At 47.4% G+C, this 16,799-nt stretch overlaps 1 protein-coding gene across 2 annotated transcripts in view; it reads right to left on the bottom strand.

Moving 5' to 3' along the window:
* NPDC1 (neural proliferation, differentiation and control 1) overlaps positions 1–16,799 on the bottom strand; it is a 136,227-nt gene that overhangs the window by 11,371 nt on the left and 108,057 nt on the right. For both annotated transcript variants that reach the window (XM_038375002.2, XM_038375003.2), the window contains exon 3: positions 112–207. In XM_038375002.2, the coding sequence (XP_038230930.1) occupies positions 112–207 (96 nt within the window). The remainder of the gene's footprint in view (positions 1–111; positions 208–16,799) is intronic.

Here is a 16,799-nt window from a genome sequence, read left to right as displayed (position 1 = left end):
AACTTTGGGACCGTTGGCCTCAGAGTCACTAAACGTGGAAAGCAGTGCAATTGCATGAAAGCGGCTGGGAGAACAGGCTAAGGAGAGTAGGCAGATGACTTCTGGACTCACCATCCTGGAGCAGATGGAGGCGAGCGGCATCCTGCCTGGCCAGCACGTCGGCTAAGAAGTCAATTTCCTCCTCTAGGTTGGGAACAGAAGTTCTCCCTGAGGAAAGAGAGAAAACTGCTGTAATGGTTTATTGCTACGGAGCATCTGGGGCTTACGGTTCCCAAAGGAATGGTCAGCTGCCCACAGCAACATGTGCATTATACAGGGCAAGGCTCTCTGGCAAGAGAGTGACAGCTTGGAGCTTGGAGCTCCTGCAGGAGCAGTTGCCTCCGCAGGCAAGTATGAAGCACACTCCGCTAATAGAAGGCAGGGGCTCTGAAACTGGGGGTCGCGAATACATGCACAAAACAGAGCAACTGCAATAAAATATATTTTTTAAATCTAGTGTTTTAGAAAATGACACACTCCTTTCTATCACAATGTAGAGTATTTACTTCAAAAAGTGTTGCAAACACACAATGCAGCGATTGCTGTTCCTAAACAACATGTATATTTGTATTAGCCACACTAAGGAAATTGGACTCTGGGGATTGTAGTATCATGGGTGCAGGTTTGTTGTCTTGAGACTAAAAAGGTGGGACTGAGACAACATTAGAGGGCTTGATTGTTGCATTAAGCTGCAGACCAATCAGAACACTGAGATCGGCAAAAAAAAAAAAAAAAAGTAATTTATAATGTAACAGCCAGACACACAGGCAGGTGTGGCACTGTGGGAGTGCTTATAGCAGTTATAGCCACCTCAAAATTTGCCTTAGCCCCTGTGCCCATCTCTCCCAGCGCAAAGGTCTAACATTATGCAGCAGGAAGGCTGGCATGGTATGGCACTGCCACCCTTCTGCAATTCTGTGCTGCTGCTGGGGGTGGTGCTGCCTTCAGAGTTGGGGACCCAGCCTGCAGCCCTGCTCTCTGGCTGCCAAGTTCTGAAGGCAGCGCTGCCACCAGCAGCAGCACAGAATTGCAGAAGGGTGGCAATGGGGCACTAAGTCTGCTGTGAAAAGTGATATTGACAAAATTTCTTTGCGCCCTCCCAGTGTTAAACAGTAAAAATTTCTAAAAATAACTTTTCTGCTTATAATTATAATCATTTGATAAAAATGTTTTAGTTTTAAATGTAAAAGCAATGAGAAAACAAATTCATTTTAACCAATAGGGTTATACATTTAGCATTTAAAAATGTTAAATATAAAAAATGTGTTTTTAATTGATAAGGGCAGTGGGAGGCGGTTGCACTCAGAGGCTTGTTGTGTGAAAAGGGTCGTCAATACAGAAAGTTTGAGAACCACTGTGCTAAATCCTGCAGCCTGTAGGTGAGTGTAGTCAGTGGGTCTTGTGTTGGGATTGCAGGACTGGGCCTTTAGCTGGTGAGAACGGCTGAGAAGAAACAGAACCCACCTGCCTCCCTAGCAAGTGTCTCCACAGTAGCAGTACACTGGCACCCTGTACAAAAAACACTGGCAAATGCCAGGTGACTCTCTCCAAGACCTGTAATTCAGACTCTGAGCCCCCCAAAACACACAGATAATAGTTGAGGGGCTGTGGGTGTCACCTCTCCCCCCCCGAAAGAGATTTTAAGCAAAACTCAGAAAAATCCCACTGGTAGGCTGGAAATATTTCACTGCTCCGAGGGAATCAGAAGGCGGTGGCGAGCAGAAAGGAAGTCACAGCCAAGACAGCCTTCGGTACAGGTTTCTCACATTGTGATCATAGCCATTAGTCCCAGATAAACCCCATCAGAGCAAATCCAGAACCCTAAAATGGCAAGGTCTAGCCTACAAGTGTATATCAGCCATTGAACTAATTAAAAATGTTTTATTAAAGCTAGTGTTAAAATTGTCTAATACACAGTCTAAAAAGAGTTTCTATACATCTGGCTGTAACACTTGAATTATCCAAAAGTACAAAGCTTGGTTTTAAAAGCCATAAAATTCATATAGTATATAATCTGCAATATCTCAAATGAAGGTTAATAAATGTAATGATCCAGTTTAAATACTAGTATCCAGATATTCCGATACATCATTCACAAAAACTTACGCTAAGAATAGTTTGTGGAAAGCAAATATAGCAGTGAGTGAAGACTGTCCCTCAGTAATTGGGAATTTAGGATAGGGTGTCCCTCCATAAATACAATCCATTAGAGAAGTATTTCAGTTACTTTCCTGACTTTGCTTCTCAATGGCATGCTAGCTCAAAAACCAAGAGAAATATTTGCTGCAATCACAAGGCTAAGATGAAAAACACGTCTATTTAGAAGCTACCTGGGAAATGTCCCTCTGCATTTGTTAGCGAAAGACAACAAAGGTACAAACCTTTTACACGTTATAGCAGTGATTGTAGGGTCTCTCTTGAAATCACACAGCTGGTGATGGAGCCAGAGTGGGTCTGGGCATCAGAGGAAAGGTAGAGTAGGGTAGACTATGACCAGCTAGTGTGTTTAAACACAACTGACTCTATCAACACTAGGGGAAAAGTCCTGTCTGAAATGGTGTTAGCTAACACATTTTCTAACATACCCTTTTCCCTCTACTCTAGATGTGGCCCTGGAGTAGATGCTGGGTTCTCTGCATTTTGGACACCGGATATTTATCTAGACACTCCCTGCCCCGCCACCTTGGAGTTCTGGAGACATCTTGGCTCATTGAGGCTTGCTCCGAACTTGTCCTATGTCATCAGAGCCCCTGGAGGCAGGTAGGAAGCCCTTGGAGCTGGTAGCACTCACCAGAGGAAGAGGCGGTATTATTGAGAAATGGAGGACTTGAAAATTATTTATCTCCATGGAAGATTATTATTAGGTAGGATCTCCTGGGAGGGGCAGGGGATGAGAGAGGGCACTTCGCCCTTACTCCAGATCCTTGGATGAAAGGACATTTTACACGAAGGATTCTCAACTCCTTTCCCTTCAGAATCCAATACCAGCCCTGGTTGGACAAAGCCCAATTTTTCCTGGATGTTGAGGAGGGTTGAGGGGCACAAGGTGCTTCTTAGGCTGGGTGGGGTTTTCATTCAATCATCCCATTGTTCTCAGCCCAGGCAAGTGTTGGATACAGGAGCCACTGGGTGGGATATCACAGCCTGTGTCACACGGGACGTCAGACTAGACAATCACAATGGAACGTCCCTTCTGGCCTTGACATCTATGACTCTATGGCTGACGTGGGGGGGGGAGGCTTCCTGCCAAACATATTTAATGTTTCCGAGTGCATGCAACTTGTAGGTTGGGTGTTGTGCACAAAGATCATAAAGAGCTTCACAAACATCCACCTTCTTAGCATCCCTAGGCTTGGCATAACTTCCATTTGTGTGAAATGTGGGGCTGAGGCACACAGCCTGGCCAAGGAGCAAGTCAATGGCAGCGCTGGAAAAAGAACCCAGGAGTCCTACTCTCCAGTTGGGACGATACTCCATCCGCCCTCCCCTCCATTCTATTTCCAAACATTCCCATGGCTCCACAGCCCTGCAAGAAATACCCTCGGTCCTATAAATGAAACCCACACAGACCATTGGGCATTGAGATGAACGAGAGGCAGATATAAGTTATGTAGAAAGGGAAACCCGGAGGATGTTGTGAAACAGAGCTGGCCGCAGGAGGAAAGAAAAGTGATGAAAGTCGGGGGAACACCATGAACAGGCCCTTCCCCGAAAGGGGCACCGCAATAGTGTTTCTCAAGTCAATAACCCGAGTTCATGGCCTGACCAGGCCTCTGACACACTCAGCAGAGTGACACTGACCAGTGGGGCTGGAATGGACAGGCTGCCTCGGGCCGCACAACGTCCAGCTAAGCGGTGTTTGGCTATCACCCATGCGATGCCTGGGACGGCCCTGGCACTGCACAGGAAAGATGATCTGTCCCTGTTCGGAGGTTAGGGACATAAGGGGAAGTGATGACAGAAACTCAGAAGAAGTGAGGAGAAAGGGCAGCAATTCAGTCCTGCCAGCCCCCACGGCCTCAGCGCTCCAGGCGGGATCACCATCACACACAGGGCCCCTCCCAGCTTCCTTCAGCTCCCTGCATCCTCGCACCAGATCATGTACGTTCACCATGGACCTCCTCCTTGGCCCAGAAGGCAGGGTGGTCTCCGAGCTCTAGGTGGGGGAGGAAGGATCATGAACTCCGGCGTTCTCCAGGGCCAACAGGAGTAAAGGGAGGGGTAATCTTGCACCCATGATTGGACAGACATGAAGACCCCAAAAGTATGGGATAGGGGCCACTGCCCCCTACTGGCTCTGCCCACATTCACCTCGAGGGAATCTTTGCCGTTAGCTCGTGGAGCTGGAGGATGCAGAGAGTCACAAACCAGAGTTTGCCACTGGCTGAGCTAGACACAGAACCTACCTCCTGCCTCTTGGGAGAGGAGATTTGCCTTCACGATGCCACCAGCCGACATGAACCCCTGAAGCCAGCAGCCGCTGCTGTCAGTACAGTCCCGGGCAGAGTGTGAACAGAGGCTGCGCTCAGGGCTCCCCACCCCGCACTTTGAACTCGGAGCATCATCAGGGTGTGCGGTACACAGGCAGTGGCAGAGCCACGGAGAGCACCGTGCTCCTGAGGGCTGCCGAGCCATCGTATGGCACAACGGTGGGCCTCAGGCAGGGGGTGTCTCATTGCCCTGCTGCAGGAGGATGTCAGGCCCAACATGCCAGGCGGGTCTCTCCTGGTGACTCAGCAGCTCATGAGAGGTAGGGAGGGCGAGCTGGCAGGGGCCTGACTGAGTTACCGGCTCCCACCAGCCCCTCACACAGGAGCAAACACGACTTTGCAAACCACACACTGGCGAGCGGGAAGCACTGTGAGCCCCCAGCCCCCTGCACACATGCTAATGAGCTAGCGCCACAGGCTCCAAGACAGATGACTGCCGCCACAGGAAGTCCCCCCCAGGCAGGGCCTGTTTGCCCCCCACCCTGCGCAGAGGGCATCCTCTCGACCCTTCTCCATTTGCAGGTGGGGAGCTGGTGCAAGGGATCTCACTGTCGCATGGGCCTATGCCACATCCCAAGTCACTAGCCCCAACTCCGGCTCAGTGCCACGGCCCCCTGTACTGTGCTCCACTTAGTGGTGGCCGGCACTGCTCTCACCCACATGGGCAGGGTGGTCCCTGGTCAGCACGGCCCTGATCCCCAGCTGCCATAGAGCACACTGCTTCCTGACCTGTCCCATCATTGGACTGCCCTGCCCTGTTCCTCCCAGCCATTACAAACCAGAATCAGACCAAGGCATGGCCGTGCTCCCCAGACCTGCACACAGAGTTTGCAATGTGGACTCCACCTCTGACACCTGCTGCCAGCATCTCAAAGCTCTAACGCCCCCTTCAACCAATGGGCATTGTTTTTAAGTGTCTGCCCAAGGCTCCAAGCATCTTATAGCCATTTGACTACAGCCTGGTTTGAAGTCCCAGATCTTCCTAACACTGCCCTCCCCCTAAACTACCCTACCACCAAGCAGGAAGTGGGGAGCTACAGCACATCTGAGAAGTCAGCAAACCCAGGCACTAATGGGACAAAGGGGCATTGCAACCCCAAAGATCCTTCAGAAAGCGATCTCCCTTCTCTGCCGCCCCAGGAGCCCCTCTACCCCGAGTGCCCCAGCTGACTGCAGCTCCCTGCAGGGATCACACAAAGCCAGGGAGGTCTCAGGGAGCCCGGCCCTAAACCAGCTGGACCCATTACCTTGAACTGCACACAAAACTGAACATGTGGGAGCCAGCCAGCTCTAACAGCTAACAGGCCCTCCACCTGCTCCGGCCCAGCAAGAAATTCCCTACTGGGCTCCAGCAGCATCTCCACCAAGGAGGAGGGGCTATTGGTCTCAATTAGTGGATTATTAACAACTGTATTTTTAGCCTGCAGGATAATCTGTCTGGAAGCCAGGAGAGCTATACCTGCTCCAAAGGGGAGGACTTGGGGCCTTGGCATCTCTTAGTACGTAGCCCCCTCGATGTGTATAGTCCTCCCTGGAGAAGGGAGGGCACAGACAGGTCCTGCCCAGAGGCTTGCAGACCAGGTGGGATACACAACACGGGGCAGGGAGGGGGAGATAGAGGAAGGAGAGTGGCTTGTGATAAGGCGAGGAGGCTCAGCTTTGCACTAGGTGCACATCACCTTAATGCCAGCCCCGTCTTGGACAAAAGGGATTCCCCCCAGAGTAGCCTCACAGGGGCTGGGTTCCAACACTGTGTGTGTCAGTGCAAAGGGCACTGGCCAGCTGGGAAGGGGCCAGCTTATATGTCCAGTTGTGCTTATATGTTCAGTCATCTGTGGGTCACAAGTATCCTATAAGAGACCAGAGCCTGGGGGGAAGGGCAGTGCTGCCTTGGGGGATACCCCATAGGTTGTTGGAGCCCAACTCCCTCCCCCCACAGATTGCTTCCCTGGGCAGAAGGGAAGTGTGTGTTAAGACCCCAGCATAGATGTGACTGGGCTGATGCACTAACCCAGCCCGGCTCTTGGCTGCAAGCCTGGCACACCGTGCAGCCAGCCACAGGGGCCAAACTCTGGCACCCCCCATTGATTTTAATAGGCATCACCGATGTACAGAATGTTCTGAAAGATCAGGCCCATTCATCATCTACAGGGCAATTCCCCATTCACTCCCTGCCCCATCATCCTTGGAAAGCAAACCCTGCCTCATTCCTACCGACTCAGCTCCCAAACGGTCCAGAGGTGGCAACATTCTGCCCCAGCAGTTCTGATCGAGTTAGGTGGTCTCTAGGCGCAACTGCAACATGCATGTTAAATAAGGAGCATATTAACAGGCAGATATATTTACATTTACAGCAAAGTATCATCCTTGGAGCTTTAAAAACAAGGCATTCCAACACTGCACACGCAAGTCAATCAGTTACACAACTGGGAGCCGCTGCTGAAATAAATCTGGCCTGGCCAAACCCCATGATGTGAAACTCATGCTGGGAAGTGCTCATTTTTGATGCATTGTGCAAAGGCTGCTTTCACTACTCAGTGCATATGTCTCTCTCTTTCTCTCTCACACACACACAGGTACACACACAGGGAAATCCTGGCATTTGTTACACTGTTTTTGACTTCAGGGAGAGCTTGCCAGACGCATATCAGAGCCTGCTATTCAGGCACCAGGCTTTTAACAGGATTAAACTCAACTTCAAAGCCAGAAGATGTTAAATGCTCTCTCTTTTTTTCTACCTCTCAATTGCTTCATTCAGCCATGGCTGTCCTCAGTGGGAAGCCTTGGAGGATGAATCAAAACACACAAAAGGGGAAGTGGGACAGAGGCGGGCTCAGCATCTGGATAATTCAAGGTTATAGCAATTACAGGCCCCTTTGGAATTTGTTGTCACTTTGAATGTTTGGAAATAAACATCAAATTCCCTCCCTGTGTTCTTGTACAATAGAACCCCGTCCCCACCCCCAAAACCTAATCCCAGTGACTCAACAATGCTATTTGTGCCACAGTCCAGCTGACTTTACTTCAGTGTGATTTAAAACAAGAGACATTAGAAGTCACAAACAATTCAAACTGATTTAGTTAAAGCTGTGCAAACCTTTATAGTACATGCACTTAAACCAGGTTTACCCTTGCTTACATCAATCTACTTTGCATCTGTTGCCTTGCCAACAGATTTTATGGAGAGTCTTGATTCATATAATTTAGTACAATCTCCTACATAACATAGACCAGAAAGCTTCCCCAAAGTAACTCCTCTGAGCTAGAGCATGTTTCTCACAATATTTAATGTTTTCCTTGAAGCCCCAGCTCCCGGAGTCATGTGATTAGTTGAGAATTTCAGCTTCACCTTTAAAAGTAGGAAATTTCTAGCCCTCAAGTTTGCAGGGCTGAAAGCCTGAACATCTGACCCAAATGCACCCTAAAGGCTCAGAAACCAGAAGGAAAATAAAAAGAACCCCAAATATATTATATTTTTATAAAACTGCATGATTTTTAAGCCAGTCTCATGATTTTTAGGGTCTGAATCATGGTTTTTGAACACCTAGAGTTGGCAATACTGCATCTGATTTACCAAATTAAGCTACACTAATTTAAGCAAAGGTTAACCTGATTTAAGAGCACCTGTATTAGATGTTTTCACAGTTTTAGCTAGATCAATCTAAAATCAGTTTAAAAGAGAAAACCAGTTATACTAGCTTTCTGTGGCCTTGTCTATGTAAGAGTTGCACCAGTTTAATTACACTGATTTTAATTGAATAGAGTTGCAAACTAGACAGATTTAAATGAGGGTTTAACATTTAAAGGCAGGTGTGTTACAAGTTAAACAAGTTAGTTTGTACAAGTTAAAATGGATTTTAAAATCTATTTGGTTAATCTGGTGCAACTTTTCTAATATACACAAGAACACAGAAAGAGTGCCGCTGGAGTGCTCTCTCTAAAAAAAATGGGTGGGTGGTGGGTCTCATATCATCCATCCTGTATTATATTTGTTTAGATCATATCAGAGAAGGATACCGGTAGAGCAGTGAGAAGACTAACCCTTATGTTAGGTTTAGAGTTGATAGAAAGCATGAAATAAATCCTGTCTCCGTTTCACACTGGATTCTATCAACACAATAATAATTATTTATACAGTGATTTTCATCTTTGCAGCTCTTTGGAAAACAGCATGTGCTATTTGGCTGGTAAGACTCTAGCACCCACACCCGCCAGTACCCAATGAGATAACTCTGCTATAATGAATTAAGGATCTAGGACAGTTTTACATTTAAGCATGAAACTTGCTAAAAGCAGAGAATATGAAATCCAAATGCCTGGAAGGAAAGCAGCACCTGCATTTAGCTTCTATGATACGTGACTTTTAAAATCCAAATTAGAAAAGTGACTATAATCCAAAAGGATCCATTTTGCATTGCACTGTGTTTATTAAAATGTTTCCCTTTCAGTCCAGAAGGGCACCCTTTTATGTCTAGATCTGTTGAATCAGGGCATATTCCACAACTTCACTTTATCATGTTGTGCAGATGTTACTGTACAGGTTTATATTTGACATGCACATAAATAAATCAATGTGGGCGAGTAAACAACCCGATCAGGGTGCAGAACCACAGGATCAGCTGGGGAAAAGAATAGGACTTCTTTTAAACTCAACAAAACTTTAAGCTCTGATCCCGGAAAAGCCCGATGTGCCAGGAACTTCTAAAGGCAAAGCTGGAGTTACTGCTATAGTAAATATGACTGCCTCTAGCACAGTGGTTCCCAAACTGGGGTTCGTGAACCCCTGGGGCTTAGCGAAATGTTACGGAGAGTTCTCGGGGAAAAAAATCCCTAATGGCGGACAGAGCTGTGCCTAGGGACCCCAGGCAGCATGGGGCCAGCTGCCCAGAGCCCCTGGATTTCCAGGACCGAAGCAGATCAGAGAAAGCTTATCTATCACACTGAGAAGATTTAAAGTTCAAGACTCCTTATAAGAAATAAAAAAGGGAGTTGGATATTTTTTGCTGTTTTTAAAATTACATAGGAAGCTAATATTGTTTTTAAAATTATTATGAAGAACAAGTTTAAGCTTTGTTGTAACGTGTGTTGTTTGCCTGGACTGCTCAAGACGTGAATGCTTGTGTAGGAAGAACTCTTTGAGTCGGCTTCTTAAATCCCTTCATGCTGTTTCACAGCTGATACTTCTTGATGAAACCTAGGAGCCTTGTCTTATAACAGGCTTATTCAAAGTGATACAAGCTACAAAAGTGAGCTCTGGGAAGAGTGTTGCCATTTGCATAATGTAATAAAAATACTGTAATGATAAATAATAAATAATGTGTAATAAGCATGTCATAAAAACAAATTTTATATTTCCAAGATCACTGCTTTTATAATTTATACTCAGGTAAAGGAGAGAATCCCTGGAAATATTCATTTTTAGGAGGAGGTTCACAAGACTTGACATTTTATTGAAAGGGGTTCACAGGTTGTTAAAGTTTGGGAACCACTGGTCTAGTACGTTTAGCACCTGTTCTCCAGCAGTGGTGCTGCTGGCAAAGGGTGACGTGCTTGTGTAAACAGGGTTTGATGATTTCCAGTTCCATATCAAGATGATAATTCTAGTTAGCATTTCACTAGGGATGCTGTTGGCTTGTTGCTTCTCTTTCAGGCTTGCCAAGAAAAACAGGGGGGTCAGTTCCATGGTATCTCTAGACAGTTTCATCTTCAGGTTCCTTTGCACTAGCAAAAGGGAGAGAAGTGTTGGGTCACACACATGCTGCATGGGAAGGTTTGTTAAAGACTCTTTTTCCACTGGAAGTTTTAAATAAGCATGGGAAAAATGTATTGAGTCTAGGCTTTACGAACCTTTAGTTTCGCTAAAACTGAATCATGGGCCAGATTTCCTCTGGCCATGTTCCTTTAAGGAAGGGTGTTTAAGCTCCAGCTACAAAGCGCCAGAGAGAAGCATGTGTAGCTGGGAGGTCCACACTACAAAGTTTTGCATCATAGCTATGTCAGTCTGGGGTGTCTCTCTCTCGCACACACAAACACGTGCTTCTAGCAGCATAGCTAATGTCATCACTAGGCAATGTTACACTACCAAGAAAAAAACTCCTTCTGTCAGCAGATGCTGAGTCTACACTAGGGGCCTCTGTCAGTACAGATATATCAGCGTAGCGTTATCTGCAGAAGTAGGGGAGTGTAGACTAGCCCTTGGTATAGCTAAAACCAAGCCATGTTCTTTCCCAGGCTCTAAGTAGTTTTCAAAACTAGTTTAACATGGGTGCACAGGTTCTCACCAGTTAGCCAAGCCCCGTTAGAACCACTGTGGCAGGACTACCACTGAAAGGCTTTAAATACAGTTCCCAAACTCTGTTTACAACAATAGCAGGGACAGTGCCTTAAAGCCTATGTGCTGACTGTGTGCTCAGGTCCGTGCCAGGCACAGGATCCATGATTTGCATATTCATTTACATCCCATGCACAGTACAGCTGCATGGGTGCTTCCCAGCAGAGGCAGACAGGCTAGCATGCTAACGATAGCAGCGTGGCTGCAACAGCACGGGCTAGCCACCCCAGCATAAACCTGCCCCACCCCCTTGGGTACGTATTTGGGCAGCTAGCCCAAGCTGCTGCAGCCACACTGCTATTTTTAGTGCACTAGCTTAAGCAGAGCTAGCATGTGTTTGTGTCTACCCACGCTGCTAAGCACACTCCCTGCCATTCATGAATTCAGCCTGACTTGCTAACAAATTGGGGGTTAGCTTGGTTTTACAAGTGGCGAGAGCATGGGACTAAGAGTCAGGATTCCTGGGTGAAATCTCATCTTTGGCAAGTCACTCTCTCTGTGCCTCAGTTTCCCCATCTGTAAAATATGGCTACTGATAATTAGCTCATCACTACACCGCACTTGGGAAGTCTTGGATGACAAAGCCCATAAGATACAAGTACTAATATCTCCACCCTTACAAGACTTTGGTATGATGGGGTCAAGTTATAAGAGCAGAGGCTTGTGCAGTGCTCTACTTGCCTACCAGGTGATGGGCTGTGTTAATTATTTACAGAGCAAAAGGAGCCTGCGGTGAGGGCTAAGGCCAGGGCTGTGGCTCCTTCCCCTCCATTCCTTCTCCCTAGGGGCAGTGAACCCAGTTCAGTGGGTCAAACAACATGGAGTACTTCCGGGAGCGCTGCCCTGCCTGCCGAGGGCCAAGGCACGCTCTGAGCTGGCGCAAAGCCTGCGGGGATGCAGCCTGGCTTCTCCTTACTGCAGGAGATTCCATACTGCGAAGGAGGCGACCAAGATGGAAAGGGTGACACATTTCTGAAAAGGCTACACTGGGAGCCCACGAGTGGCTGAACTCCGCCTCGGACTCTGGGTAACCCTCGCATAGCTGCAGCCGCTCCTGAACGTCCCGGGACGAGTACAGGGGTGTGTGCGCGCGCCCCCTCTCCTCTCCATTAGCAGCAGTCTAAGGAGGCATTTGCAGCCTCCAAGTCCTGTCACAGCGCTGCTATCTAACCAACCCGCAGGCACAAGGTGAAGTTAGGACAATGCAATTCCATCTTCGCAGACCCTACACGCTCATCCTGTCCCTCCAAAGATACAGGAGCCAGAGGCCCGTTCTATTTCCTTCCCACTGAGCTGCTTCAGTAGTGTTGGTCCTCCTCAGGAACTGCAGCTTTGGCCACCCGCTAACTCATGCTGGCTTATCTGAACTGAATGCCGAAGTCCACAGAACAATGCCATTTACACTAACTGAGGTTCCAGCCCAGTGTTTGGTTCCTTGAAAACAAAAGGACTCTGCTGTAGATGGGATTGAAATGTTTGTACCTGGCCAGGGTTAGGGTCCACTATCAGGTCAAACAATGAATAAACATGTGTGTACTTCCTACCTCATTAGTTTACACTATTAAACTCCCAGCCTTTTCTACACTAGAAAAGATTTGCTAGCACAGCTATACCAGTATAGCTATATCAGCAAACCCTCCTAGTGTAGATGCAGCTTATACCAGCAAAAAAGTTGCTGCCAGCACAGTTTAAACCAGTTCCCCAAGAGACATAAGCTACACCAGTGAAAGTGCTTTTATGCCAGTGTAAGAGTGCGTCTGCATTAGGGCTTACACAGATCTAGCTCTGTTGGGAAAAAACAAAGTGTCACATCCCCAACCAGCTATATCGAGAGAAGTTAAGTGTAGACCAGAACCCAGGACAGCCGAGGCCTGGGAGCAGCTGGGTAATTCCACAGCAGGGAAGAGGAGCTATTTTTAACTCCAGCTCCATAAATTACCTAGGGAGGCCAGCCACAGTGCATCAGAACCTTCCCGTTTCTCCTGCAGGCTCCACTAAGGGAAGCGGTGCATACCCAGCCCAGAACACCAGGCCTCTCTGACCAATGGACATCAACCTCCATCAGCTCGACTCAGGTTCAGCTGATGGCAACCAGCGAGCAAAGGTGTATTCAGCCCTGCAAGACCTATAATCCAGGTGAGCGACTCAATCTCCGGTTGGTGGAGGGAGGGCGTTTGACAAGTGCGCTGTAAGTTGGAGGGGGCTACATCTCCTCTCGCATACGGCTGCAGAATGACTGTTTTGAAGGGTATCGCATACACCTCCTTGTTCATTGCTCCAAAAAGCTCTGCTGCAGCCATGCTAATCAAACAGCTCAGCCCCCCAGGGGAAACTCCTTGACACCTCTGGGGCTGCTGGATAGGACTGGGGGGAAAGGGACAAACAGATTTTGCCCCAGGAAAATGGAGGTCAATAACGTATACTCTAGGTTGCTATGTACACATACACACACGGTATCCATCCTTGCCAGCAGCATGTTCTCCAAGACTGTACTTCTACACCCCTTGAAAGTAAACCCTTTTCCCCTACAAAGTGGGAACTAAGCCCTTGTCTACACATACAAGTTGCATCAGTTTAACCTAAATCTGTTTTTAAACCAATTTAAGTTAAACTGGTGCAGACTCCTGCATGGACACTCTTTATTTTGGTTTACGAGTGGGTCATTTTAGCTTGCCTTAAACCTGTTCCTAATCACTTTAAGTTAGACCACAATAAACCTGGCTTAAACTGGAGTAAGAGCATTGGAACGGGTTATCTAGGGAGATGGTGGAATCTCCGTCCTTAAAGGTTTTTAAGGTCAGGCTTGACAAAGCCCTGGCTGGGATGATTTAGTTGGGGATGGGTCCTGCTTTGACTAGGGGGTTGGACTAGATACTTCCTGAGGTCCCTTCCAACCCTGATATTCTACAATTCTGTGATTCTATACGTAGCCTATACAAGTTTAACTAAATTTTAAATTCACACCTTGAGTTAAACTGGTGCAACTTTCTCCTGTAGGCAAGCGATAAGGAGGCCAAGTGACATGAATCAAATTAGCACAAAAGCACCCACATCTAAATTGGATTTGCAGCCCCCCTTCGGGGACGCAAATGCTTTCGCCATTGGGTTTAGAGGAGGAAAGGCAGCTCATGTCAGAAAGCACTGAGAGCGGAAGGCGGCTGGTGTGCCCTGGGGGAGAGCTGTTACTGAGCTAACCGACCCAACAAAGTGGAGCCACAGGAGGCAACCAGGCAACCGGAATAGCTCTGGCTTCTGCGGTCCTTATCACCACACGCTCTGCATAAGCCTGGTTTTGGAGCGTGCATCTTCCTCCCTCTGGTGGCCACAAAACAACTTCCTGATTGAGCAGGGACAGCTGGATTTCACAGACCGCCTGCCCCGGACCGAAGCCATACCAGTCAAAGAGGGCCGTTCTTACTGTGAAGGAATCTTCCACTGCCCTTCACCAGCCTGGCTAAGGAGGCTCAGTGGGACAGCGTAGTTGGGAACCATAACCCCGCATATCTACTGGCAGCAGTCACATCTTTAACAGGCCGCCAGAGGTAGCGGTGGTGGTGGAGAGGCTGCAGGGGGGGTTAAACCTGTGTGGTCTATACATGCTCTACACAAGATTCAACAGCATGATAATAAGGCATCTGCATCCTGTCTACATTGCAGCTCTCCCCATTGCTGGCACTGGGGAGAGGGGCCGGTAGGGAATTATGGGACCTGGTTTTGCCCACATACAGCTTTAGAAAGATAGGCTTTGGTTATGCTGTTAAGGGACTGAATTGCAGGGGAAGGGATGATCACATTCTGCTTTGGAAACATCACTAAAAAGCCCTAATGCAATTCGATCAGCAGGGGGAACTACAGATCAGGACTGAGGTATATCAGCAGGGCTGTGTGTAGTAGATTCTTCCATGCCACATGTCTGGAAGCGAGCAATTAAGAAACTGCTTCTCATCGTGCCAGCCCGGAAGAGACTTGCTTGAGGAATATGTTCTCAGAGCATCCTGCCAAGGTAAACACATGCTGAATGTGAAAGGGCTGCACTGTGCTCTGGTGCCTTCATTTGCCTTGGCACAGCCCGCAGAAAAGTTGCTCTTTGCAAGATTTGCTTCTGTCTCAGATGTTTTTCAAGCAGAGTCTGCTACAGTCTCTCTCTTAGAGGCAGACTTATTGAGAGAGCCCACATGCCATATATCCGGCCAACCCAAGAGCCCTCTGAGCTGGGGAGTTCAGGGAGAAGCACCAGTTAGTTCGTCCAGAGTTATGTTACAACCAGCATCATTTTCACTGCAATCTTTGGAAACACCTATGTCCCTGGCTGGGATTTTAGAAATGTCAGCAAAGGAGACAAACAGCATTCACCAATGCAGCAGTGGGTAGAGCAGTGAAGGTCCCACTCCACGGGCTGCAGCAAAACCACCTTCCTGGCACATCTCTAGCCTCGGCGAGCAGGTGATTCAAATGGCATGAAACCAACAGGCAGGAAGTTATGTAAGCAGCAGGGCTGCGTGGCCTGCAGAATGAGGAGCTGTCTGTCTATCATTCCGCGGAGTAAGGCTCTCGCCTGCTACCCACACCTGGGCTGAGCCTCAGCTAGTACAAATTGGCATCAGCTCCACTGAAGCTGATGATCAAGCCTGCGCTGCTTGGAGAAATCTACATGACCACAGGCTAAGTTGCAGTGGATGAGAGCAGCCATTATGGGGGTTACTTCTGCACATATTGATGGGTGGAGAAGGGCAGCAGTAGATTGTGAGCTATTGGAATATTGCTGTGCTATGTGGACGCGATACTTCACAAGCAAAGTAACTTAAACTGATGCATGCACAGAAGTGTGGACTCGAGCAATCGGTTTAGTTATATTAATATAAACCATACCAATGTCTGGGCCTGAGCTACGCATAGGGTGACCAGATGTTCTGATTTTATAGGCAAAAAAAACGAGGACTACTTGTGGCAGCTTAGAGACTAACATATATTTGGGCATAATAAATTTGTTAGTCTCTAAGATGCCACAAGTACTCCTTGTTTTTTTTTGCTGATACAAACTAACACAGCTGCCACTCTGAAACCAATTTTATAGGGACAGTCCTGCTTTTGGGGTCTTTTTCTTATATAGGCTCCTATTACCCCCCACCCCCTGTCCTGATTTTTTACACTTGCTGTCTGGTCACCCTTAGCTGTGCACAAAACTGCACTGCTGTAACTAAAGGTGTTCTGTTAAACTGATTTAATTAAATGGGTGCAACTTTGGCTGTGGACACTCCTATCAATCCAAACCTGCTCTGTAGCCATTTAACTTGCACCAGTAAATTTACAGGCACAAGCTACACCAATATAACCAAGTTTTAAATCAATATAAGTTCATCACACAGGAGTTGACAGCTGTTTAACTAAATCAGTTTTTAAACAGACTTATGGTAAACCAGTACAAGTTCTGTGTCTAGACAAACCCTAAAGAAAGACCAGGATGTTAAATGGGCACCTTCAGCCTACCGCATCACACACGGAGCTGCATTTACATTACAGGAATCACACTCATGCCGTTTTGCCCGACTGACCCTAAAATAGTTTTTCCCCAGCTGCTATGCTCTCTTAGCATCGATTTAAACAAAAGAACCCTGAAGTTGAAACAGGAGTTTAAGCAGCATTTAATACTGGACAAATTTTCAGGAGGCAGTTATCAATTACAACAGAGGATTACCCTGCATGTGTACACAATGGGTTAACATTGCACAGATTCTGCTTGTGTGAAAAAGCAGCCCTAAGCCCTACCTGAGAATGACTATACTAAGTGCAGCACATAGCTACAATGGCATTAAAAGCGAAACATATTTAAGTCAGGTTTCAGAGTAGCAGCTGTGTTAGTCTGTATCCACAAAAAGAAAAGGAGTACTTGTGGCACTTTAGAGACTAACATCCGATGAAGTGAGCTGTAGCTCATGTAA

This window comes from Dermochelys coriacea, chromosome 16, assembly GCF_009764565.3.
Source record: "Dermochelys coriacea isolate rDerCor1 chromosome 16, rDerCor1.pri.v4, whole genome shotgun sequence".
NCBI lineage: Eukaryota > Metazoa > Chordata > Testudines > Dermochelyidae > Dermochelys > Dermochelys coriacea.
Note: the sequence above shows the minus strand (reverse complement) of the source record. Positions and strands in the feature narration are given on the sequence as shown.